Below are 10,595 nucleotides of genomic sequence, written 5' to 3'. Positions count from 1 at the left end.
CACAAAGGACAAATATTGTGAACAGGCAAACTCATAGAATCAGAATCTAGAATATAGGGACCATGGGCTAGGTTGGTGGTAAAGAATTCGGCATTAAATTTTAAATTTCACAGAATTTCTATTTGGGTTTATTGTAAAGTTTTGGTAATGGTTGTGATGATAGCACAAAATTGTGAATGTAATTTCCAGCACTGAATTTTATGTAAATGTAATTACAGGGGAAAATTCTAGGTCATAAATATGTTGGTAGAACAGAAATTCAGAGAAAAAATATATGAAACAGTGAACCTTATTTTGTGATGTACTATAGTTAGTACATAATTATTAAAATGTCCTTTCTTGAATTTTAACTAATGCAAGGTGTTAATATAGGGTGTATATTGACACTTTGTATTTTATATATTTTATGTATGATGTTTCTGTGAACCTACCACTTCTCTTAGAAATATATATATTAATACAAATGTCAGATAATAACACACATTAGCAAGAATCTGGAGAAATTGGGGCCCATGTACCCAGCTAGCAGGAATGTAAAAACAGCTTGATAGTTCCTGAAACAGTTAGAATTATATTACCCAACAATTTCACTCCTAAGGACACACCAAAGAGAAATGAAAATATATGTCTGCCCAAAACCTTGTTCACAAATATTTAGAGTAGCATTATTCATTATAGTCAAAAGATGGAAAAAACTACTAGTTATTGAAAAGCAAATGGATGAATAAAATCTGGTATATTCAGACACTAGGATATTATCTGATCACAAAAAACAAATGACGTACTAATGATACAACTTGAATGAACCTTGAAAACATTATGCTGAGTAGCTAGTCACAAAAACCACATATTATTTGATTCAGCTCACATGAAATACAGAATAGGGAGAAGAAATCTATAGAGATAGAAAGTAGATTAGTGGTTGCTTAAGGGTGGCTGTGATTTGATGGGATGCAGGAAGGTGATATTCAAAGGGCATAGCTTTCTTTGGAGTGATGAAAATGTTCTAAAATTGACTGCACTGATGGCTGCAAATATCTGTGAATCTACTAAAAACCGTTGAATTGTACACTTTAAATGGGTGAATTGTATGCTGCATAAATTAAATCTCAATATACTTGTGTATTTTTTTGCATTTTTATTGTATGATATAACATAAATACAAAGTAAAGAAATAAAAAAGCAACAGTTTTCAAAGCACTCTTAAACAAATAGTCACAGGACTGACTGAACCAAGAGTTTGTCATGGGCTACCATACCATCATCTCAGATTTTTCCTTCTAGCTGCTCCAGAATACAGGTGGCTACAAGGAATAAATATTTTTTTATCATCACAATCAACTTCTTTTTTCTCTTTTCATGAAAAAATAACATATATACAAAAAAGCAATAAATTTCAAAACACAGCACAACAATTAGTTGTAGAATGGATTTCAGAGTTTGGTATGGGCTACAATTACACAATTTTTGGTTTTTACTTCTAGCTGCTCTAAGATACTGGAGACTAGAAGAAATGTCAATTTAGTGATTCAGAAATCACATTCATTTGTGAAACCCTACCTTTCCTGTATAACTTCACCATCACGTTTGATCCCACGCTTTAGGGGTATGTGGGCTATGGCCATTTAAAATTTTTCATGTTGGAAGGGGCTGTCAATAATATGGGGTAAGGAGATGGAACTAGTTGATGTTCTGGAGAGGCTGGGTCCTATAGATTTCAGGACTTATCTGGTCCAGGGACCCAGTTGTAGGTTTCTGAAAAGTTACTCTAGTGCATGGAACCTTTGTAAAGTGTGGTATATTGCCCTAGGACTGACTTGAATGGTCCTGGTTGGGGTTTGGCAAGTTACAATAGGTAGTAATGTCTAACTGGAGCTTGAGTCAGACTGTCTTTCAGAGTAGTTTCTCAACTCTATTTAAACTCTCTCAGCTACTGATACTTCATTAATTACACTTGTTTCTCCCCTTTTGGTCAGGATGGCATTGTTGATCCCCTGGTGCCAGGGCCAGACTCATCCCTGAGAATCATCTCCTATGCAGCCAGGGAGAATTGTGCCCCTGAGTGTCATGTCCCATGTACAATGATTTCATTTAGGGAGTTGGGCTTAGATAGAGTGAGGCCACATCTGAGCACCTAAAGACATCCTCCAGTAGTAACTCTTAGGCATACCTAAGGGTACGCTAATCTTCACAACTGTTCCAGTTTGTTAGTTGCCAGAATGCAATATACCAGAAGCAGAATGACTTTTAAAAAGGGGGAATTTAATAAGTTGCTAGTTTACAGTTCTAAGGCTGAGAAAATGTCCCAATTAAAGCAAGTCTGAAGAAATGTCCAATCTACAGCATTCATGGAAAGATATCTTGGTTCAAGAAGGTCAATGAAGTTCAGGGTTTCTCTCTCAAGTGGAAGGCACATGGCAAACACAGTCAGAGTTTCTCTCCCATCTGGAAAGGCACATGGTGAACACAGTCAGAGTTCCTCTCTCATCTGGAAGGCCACATGATGAACACAGCATCATCTGTTAGCTTCTTCTCCTGGCTTCCTGTTTCATGAAGCTTCCAGGGAGGCATTTTCCTTCATCTCCAAAGGTCACTGACTGGTGGTCCCTGCTTCTCATGGCTATGGTGTTCTGCTATGCTCTCTTTGAATCTTCTCTATTCTCCAAAATGTTTCCCCTTTTATAGGGCTCTAGAAACTTATCAAGACCCACCCAAATGGGTGGAGACATGTCATAACCTAATCCAGTTTAACAACTAGTCTTGATTAAATCACATCTCCAAGGAGATGATTTGATTATAGTTTCAAACATACAGTATTGAATAGAGATTATTCTACCATTATGAAAATACTAGCACCTGGTAAATCCCATTTGTCTTTGACAATTAATAGGCACCATCCAGGCATATTTTTGTGATTTACAATCCATTGGGGATAACCAACACATCGCTTAGAATATCCTCAGGAGAGTCTAAAGGCAAAAAATATCCATATATTATTCTCACTCTGCCATGCTAAGAAGCAAATGAAGGGGTCAAGACAGAGGCTATATTAAAGGTAAATAGATTATTTCTCACAGCATAATATTTTAACAATATTTCAGGGACATTTGCAAAGTCACACTTATATTCAATGACAAAACCATAGCACATCATTAGGAATTCAGATTCACTGCTGTATTTATTCTACTACACAAGTGTCAGAACAGTATAAGACTTCTTTCTTTCTCTATTCATGTTAATTTTTCAATTATTTTCACATGGTTTGACAGGTTAAAATCTCATAAAAACTTTTAAAACATCATAAATTTTATTATTTACTATTATTTATGTAATTGTTTTATTAAATAATTATAAGAATAATGGGAGTCAAAACTGAGCATAAATAAAGCCTAACTAAAGAGACAGAAATATGAAGAGCATTGCTGAATTATGAGGTCATCAGCATTGGTCTTAAATTTTGATGTATTTTGGAATTCTTTGTCATCTACTATCTCTTCTATGCCTTTCTCAAAAATAATTTAACATTTAATGCATATTTGAATAAATATATAAATGTACATTAAAATTAAGAATTGCATATTCAACAAAGATAGAAACTATAACGAAGTAATTTGTGCTTTGCTTAGAATGCCAAAGCTGATGGGAGAAAGCATCTTTATCCTCCCTTACATAAAAAGAAATTGGTACTTACTATGGTAAATTTTTCTTTCGCCTTACAAAATTGCAATTAAACAAGATTTTTTATGGCTTCTTATTGCATTAACTGAAAATATTTTGTTCTGCTTATAATATCCACTGATAATCAGTTCAGTATTTCTCACATAAGAAAATTGTGTGCACAGGACAGGGTAAGTTATCAGAAATTTTCAGCCATATCAGCAATGTTTCATATGAGGTAAGTGCATATTTCCTGTAATCACTTTTATTTACATGTATAGATTGCACTCACAGACTGCTGGCACTGCTATGCTCACTGTTATCAATAAGATCATTCCTATTTGCTTTTGTTTTTTTTCCCAAAACATTGGTAGTCATGATTTTTTAAATCATAAGCTTCTATCCTTATTCTACTCTGGTATTTTTCTTTACAACTTCAGCTTTACTAGGTATATGCATGCACATTTTATGATTAGTCTTATCTCTATTTGCATCATATTTTATATGGTGGAATCCTTCCGGCATTCATTTTCAAATGAAATTCAAATAACATCCAGAAATCAGTAAATGCTTCATCCTCATTGTATTTTTTTTGTCTCTGTGTTGTTTAATACAGTTATTTAAAACTACATTTTTTCTATAAAGGATATTTTTTATCAAAGGGAATTTTTATGGACAGTGAAAATAATTGAAAAATTAACATGAATAGAGAAAGAAAGAAGTCTTATACTGTTCTGACACTTGTGTAGTAGAATAAATACATAAAAACTAATTCTAGTGACCTCATTTTCTGCCAATTTGCTCAAATTTCCTCATATTATCCAATATTCTTTAATAACAATGTAGAACTGATTTCTCACAAACTTCCACATATCAGTTGTAATGAAAGTGCCCAGATACACTACATGGAAATTATTGACAATGTTGTTCTTATCCAGAATAGGTTTCCTGATAAACCTGAATGGACAAACATAATCGAACAATGCTGAATGAATTCATTCTGGTGGGCATCACAGACCACCCTGAGCTGCAGCTTCTATTATATGTGCTGCTCCTCCTCATCTACATGGTCTCAGTGGTAGGAAATGTGGGCATGATCATCCTCACCAAGATGGACTCCAGCCTACACACACCCATATACTTTTTCCTCAGACATCTGGCTCTCACTGACCTTGGTTATTTAACTACTGTGGGACCCAAAATGTTGGCAAATTTTGTAATGGGTGAAAATATAGTCTCCTATCATTCTTGTGCCATACAGCTGGCTTTCTTTCTTGTGTTCATTGTTAGTGAAATTTTCATATTTTCAGCAATGTCCCATGGCCACTATGTGGCCATCTGTAAACCTCTCCTCTATTCGACCAACATGTCACAAAGGCTATGTTGGGTGCTGGTGGCAATCCCCTATCTCTACAGCACATTTGTTTCCCCCCTCATCACCATCAAGATTTTTAATTTATCATTCTGTGGCTACAATGTTGTCAGTCATTTCTTCTGTGACAGTCTGCCCTTGTTATCTCTGCTCTGCTCAAACACACAAGAAATTGAATTGATAATTCTCATCTTGGCAGCTTTCGATTTGATTGCATCCCTTTTAATAGTTCTCATGTCTTACCTGCTTATTCTTGTAGCCATTCTCAGTATGCACTCTGCTGAGGGCAGACACAAGGCCTTCTCCAACTGTGGATCCCACCTGAGAGTGGTTGTAGTGTTCTATGGGACATTAATTTTTATGTATGTACAGCCCCGGTCCAGTCATTCCTGTGACACTGATAAAGTAGCCTCCATATTTTACACATTGATTAACCACATGTTGAATCCCTTGATCTATAGCTTGAGGAACAAAGATGTAAAATATGCCCTACATAAAGCTTGGAAAAAATTATATAATATATTTTCTTAAAGTTCACTGTACCCTATAATTTCTGTAAATTAGATTAGAGTCTTTAAGTCTTGTTTTATATGCCCATAGAGGGGATAGAATGTTCAATAAGTTCAACAAGTATTGATAGGTTGACTTTTATGTACCAGTCACTCTTCCAAATGCTGTAAATAACTTAATGAATACAACAGTCTTCCTTGTGGGGAAGAAGTTGATTATGGACATGATAAATAAATGTTGAAATATAGTAGAATGCTTGGGGGTGTGGTGTATTGAATTGGGTACCCCAATTTGACACATGCTTAGTCTTGGTTTGCAGCCTGGTGGGTGTGGACCCACTGTAAATAAGGTGTCTGGAAGATGTTACTTCAGTTAACATGTAACACAAGTGAATCAGAATAGGCTTTAATACAGAGCACTAAGGTCTTCTACAAGCTGAATGAATTCAGACATAGGGAAAGAAAGCCATGAGCAAAAATAAAGATAAAATGGAACTCAAACGGGAAAGAAAAAGACATTGCCTTTTGACAGAAAAGCTGAGGATCAAAAATTGCTGGCAGCCAGCCTCAGAATACTACAGTCTTCAGGGTGAAAGCATCATTTTGCTAAGCTCTTGATTTGGGACTACTCTTAGCCTCGAGACTGATCCCACAAATTCTAGTGTTTAAGACAACCCATTGTGCAGTATTTGTTTTAACAGCTGGAAAATGAAGACAAGGGTCTGTAGGCCAAATGAGCAGGCAAGGAGAGTTGTTATGGTAAAGGAGATTCAGGAAGAGTTGTAGGTTATAGACGGATTGCTGTAGAGATTGTGATGTTTGTCACCCATAATTGAACAAACTTTACAGTGTCCTTGTGTGTGTGTGCATGTGAATTTGTATTTTCCTGTGAGTTTTTCCATCTGTTTTATCATACTTTTTTCTAGAGGTGTGTTAAAAATCCAGTTAATTCTGGTTACAAGGCATCTTGGAGCATCTGAATTTGCTCAAATCCTACTTTTTCCTCATTAGTGTCTTTATTTCACATGAATTTATGAGTCAGTTGCATACTTTGTAATTAATCAAGGCATAGGATAAGCTCAGATCTGGTTTTGGCTAATCAGTCTAATATGTCTACATCAGTAAATATACAAATCAAGATGAATTTCCTGATGGCAGTCATAGAAGGTTTCTGGTTTTAACTTTGTCTCCAAATGTTTATTCTTGTTTAATAATGTAATTTACTCATGGACTATTATATGCCTTTTTTTTCTATGAAAAACCTGATTAAAAATTATGTCCAAAGTGATTTTGGATTCTTGGTTAATAAGACTATTCAATGAAAAATTAAGTATGCTCCCTCTCTTTCATTAGATTTATTTCCTAATTTTTGGTGAATATATATTATGCACTATATCTTCATTGACATTCCCATGTTACCACGAGAAGGAAAGGAAATAATGGAATGGTTTTCATATCCTATATTCTAATGCAAGTAAGTTCTAATACATGACAATGAGAGAGTTATCTGCTTTAGGGATGCAGTTATTTCATGTCAACTTCCACATTTTCCCATGTGTTTATATTTATTATTTTAGCCTTCCTAGAATTTTACCAAAGCTATAAAAGTCTAAAATATTTCAACAGTTTTCCAACCTGAACTCTAAGGAAATGAAATAAATATATTTTATTGGAATAAAATTAAAAAGTGTATGAAATATTGTCATGGTGAGGATAAATATTACCATGGTGTTGGACCAGTTAGAAGGCATCTTTTAGATGGTCATAAGTACTATCAGGCAATAATTTCTCACACTTATTGACTACTCTATGAAAGGCATTCTTCATGCTTTCAATAATGCAATACTCACAACAGCATTGTGAGGTGGATTCTATTGATAATATCCTTTTCTACAGAAGATAAATGGAGACTCAGAAAGAATAAGTAATGTTTCAAAGTTCACAGAGTTATCAGACATTAGAACCAGGTTTCAAACACAGGTGGGCTAGCTATAAATTTCATGCTCTTAACAATTGCCCTATTCACCTCTTAAAGTCATTCTTTTGGTTTCACTGATACCATCACAGTTATTACAGAGAATAAACTCTGTTCTGGCACATGAAACATTAGGATAATTAATAAAATAGTGGATACTTAGAATAGTTTCTGGCAGAAAAGATAAATTCAGTAAAAACATAACTAATGAGTTAATAAACAGACTCAGAAAGATAAACAAAACTGTAAATTTGGGATAAATAAAAGTAACAAAGTGGAAAGCGATCATGAAGTGGATGTAAGACATAGTCTGGGCAGGCTTATAATAAATTTGAGTTTGGAGGGCAGAATTAGCAGTAAGTCATTAGGAATTTGCTGAAAAATGAATTAAAAGAAGGATGTTCCTACTTACAGAAAGATTTCTAGCCTAAGAGGTTGAGCCACCATTTAGGATTTAGGATTGAGGATAAACAGCAATTCAGGACAACCTAATGGCAGTTATCAATGATACAGAGAAGAAAATATGTCAGGGCTTTGCCAAGAGAGATATTCCTTCCTAAAAAAAAACCCCAAGAAGTTGTAAAAAAGGGTATCTCTTTTCATCAACTTCTGCTTCCTGTACTTGAATGTTTTTATTGAGTTTCAATCATTTAACCATTTAAGGGATTAATGTAAGGGATACTGACTCTGATTTACTGAAACAATGAAAGCCATCTGGTGCACTAGTCGCACTATTAGACTCTCTTTCTTTTTTCAAGAAAAGTAACACTCATCTTTGTGCTAATATTTGTTGGATAGTCCATTGCATGCATGGGAAGCCATTCCTAAATGATACAATGGGGAAAGGTGGGAGCACCACATGCGGTTGTGAAGCCTGGACAACATGTATTTCTAAGTTGTGTTATTCATATAGTGTAATTTGTGAAAGACACCCTATGGTGTACAATACATTGGGTCTTGCCATGATTCATGTAAAATCCAAAGTCTTATACCACAGTACTTAGATAAAAAGGGAAAGCCTATAACTCAGAGATAATAAAACTCTATTTTCCACATATATCATTTGTCATTGAAGGAGCTCCTGAAAACAAGACAAGGTAGAGAAAGAGAGGAAATATTAATGGGGAAACTTGAGGATGAAAGTTAAAAATTAGTATCTTTAGCTTAAGAAGTGATCTGTGACTCAAGAAATTACTTAATAACCCACAATAATTTTCATAATCCCAAGTATCAAATTTATATGAATACAATTTCTTAATTAGGGAAAGGTATCACTGGGGAAGAGGAAGATAAGGGAAGTAGCAAATGGCATTGCATACAGACTTGTATTCTCTGGAGAGTGTGTAAACTAGTGGAAAACAAAATAGCAGTGTTATGAGGTAGAGCGGTCTCAGGTTGATGGAAAAGTTTTGCTCGTGGATAGTGTTGATGTTAGCATAAATTTGGAATTCAATTAACACAGTTGAATTGAACACTTGGAAGTGGTTCAGATGGGAAATTTTGTGATATATATTATAAAATTATATATATAATTATGTGTATACATATATATTGTAACAATAAAAAATAAAACTAAAAAGTCAAGCAACAGGAAAACTCTATTTTAATATCTAATATATTTGAAAGGCACATCTTGAAGCTTTGAGGGACAAGCCTTTCTCAATACCATATGGTGTTTTATCAATTACAGTTGGATCAGATATGAGCAGAAGTTTACATGGTATTTGGAGCCAGTCTTACATGATGAGAAAGATTAAAATATTTTCTATATTACCTTTTCTAAATCTCCCCAAAACTTATGAAATGATACATGTAATTTTAGCAAAATGTAAGTACATAGTCTATGTCTATTTGTATAATTTATAAATTAAAGTATTATTTTATCACTCAGTGTAGTAGTCATCAGTTAATTCTAGAGGAGTCAAAATAAAATTCTTTTTCTATTCTAGCATGGAAAATTTTGGTGCTTTATAACTCACCTCTCCATAGAATTCCTTGGAAAAAACATTCATCATTGACTTCATGTGAACTTTTTCACATGAAAATTTTTTTAAATAATTTATTTAGAAGTATAACAAGAAGTATTTTTTCAAGGTTTCATATTTTTGAAGTTGGTAATTTTTCATGTATTTTTTCTAATCAAAATGAAGTATAAGGGGTGCATGGGTAGTTCAGTGGTTAGAATGCCACCTTCCATGTGGGAGACAAAGGTTTGATTCCCAGACCATGCACCCCCCCCAAATGAAGTATAACACTGGCATGAATAAACATGGTTCCTGCTTCTTACAGAGTGGACTATGCATTGATTAATCTCTTGATATTAGGTCTAGAAACAGATAAATTGACTTTATTTCCTTATTTGTTAGTTCTAACTTTTATAACAGATTAATTAAGGAATAATTCAAAGAACATACAATTCACCCCACTCATAGTATAAAATTCAATGTGTTTGGAGGTCTCACATTACCTGACTTTAAGGCATAGTTCAAAGTTACAGTCATCAAAACAGCATGGTTCTGACATAAAGATAGATATACTGACCAATGGAATTGAATAGAGTGTTCAGAAATAGACACTCTCATTTATGGACAATTGATCTTTGATAGGACAGTCAAGTCAAATCACCAGGGACAAAGCAGTCTCTTCAAAAAATGGTGCTTGCAGAACTAGATAGCCACATGCAAAAGAGAGAAAGAGGATCCATGTCTCACACCCTATACAAAATTTAACCCAAAATGTATCAAAGACCTAAGCATCAGATCTAAGACCATAAAACTGTTAGAAAAAAATGTAGGGAAACATCTTTTATAACTTGTAATAGGAGGTGGTTTCCTAGATCATACACCCAAAGCACAAGTATTGAAGAAAGAAATAGATAAATGGAAAGTCCTCAAAATTAAACATTTTTGTGCATCAAAGAACTTTGTCAAGAAGATAAAAAGACAGCCTACACAATGGGAGACAACATTTGGAAATGACATATCAAATAAGGGTCTAGTATCCAGAAGAGATTGCTCAACTCAACAGCAAAAAAACAAACAACCCAATTACAGAATGGGCAAAAGACATGTATAGGCACTTC

The 10,595-nt window shown here is 34.3% G+C and overlaps 1 protein-coding gene across 1 annotated transcript; it reads left to right on the top strand.

Moving 5' to 3' along the window:
* The first annotated feature begins 4,618 nt into the window (after window positions 1–4,618).
* Window positions 4,619–5,560, top strand: LOC143672852 (olfactory receptor 8K3-like). The gene has a single exon (XM_077147323.1). The coding sequence runs from the start codon at window positions 4,619–4,621 to the stop codon at window positions 5,558–5,560; it is 942 nt and encodes a 313-aa protein (XP_077003438.1).
* The last annotated feature ends 5,035 nt before the right edge of the window (window positions 5,561–10,595 follow it).

Source organism: Tamandua tetradactyla (genome assembly GCF_023851605.1).
Source record: "Tamandua tetradactyla isolate mTamTet1 chromosome 18 unlocalized genomic scaffold, mTamTet1.pri SUPER_18_unloc_1, whole genome shotgun sequence".
NCBI lineage: Eukaryota > Metazoa > Chordata > Mammalia > Pilosa > Myrmecophagidae > Tamandua > Tamandua tetradactyla.
This window is presented reverse-complemented; position numbering and strand designations above follow the sequence as displayed.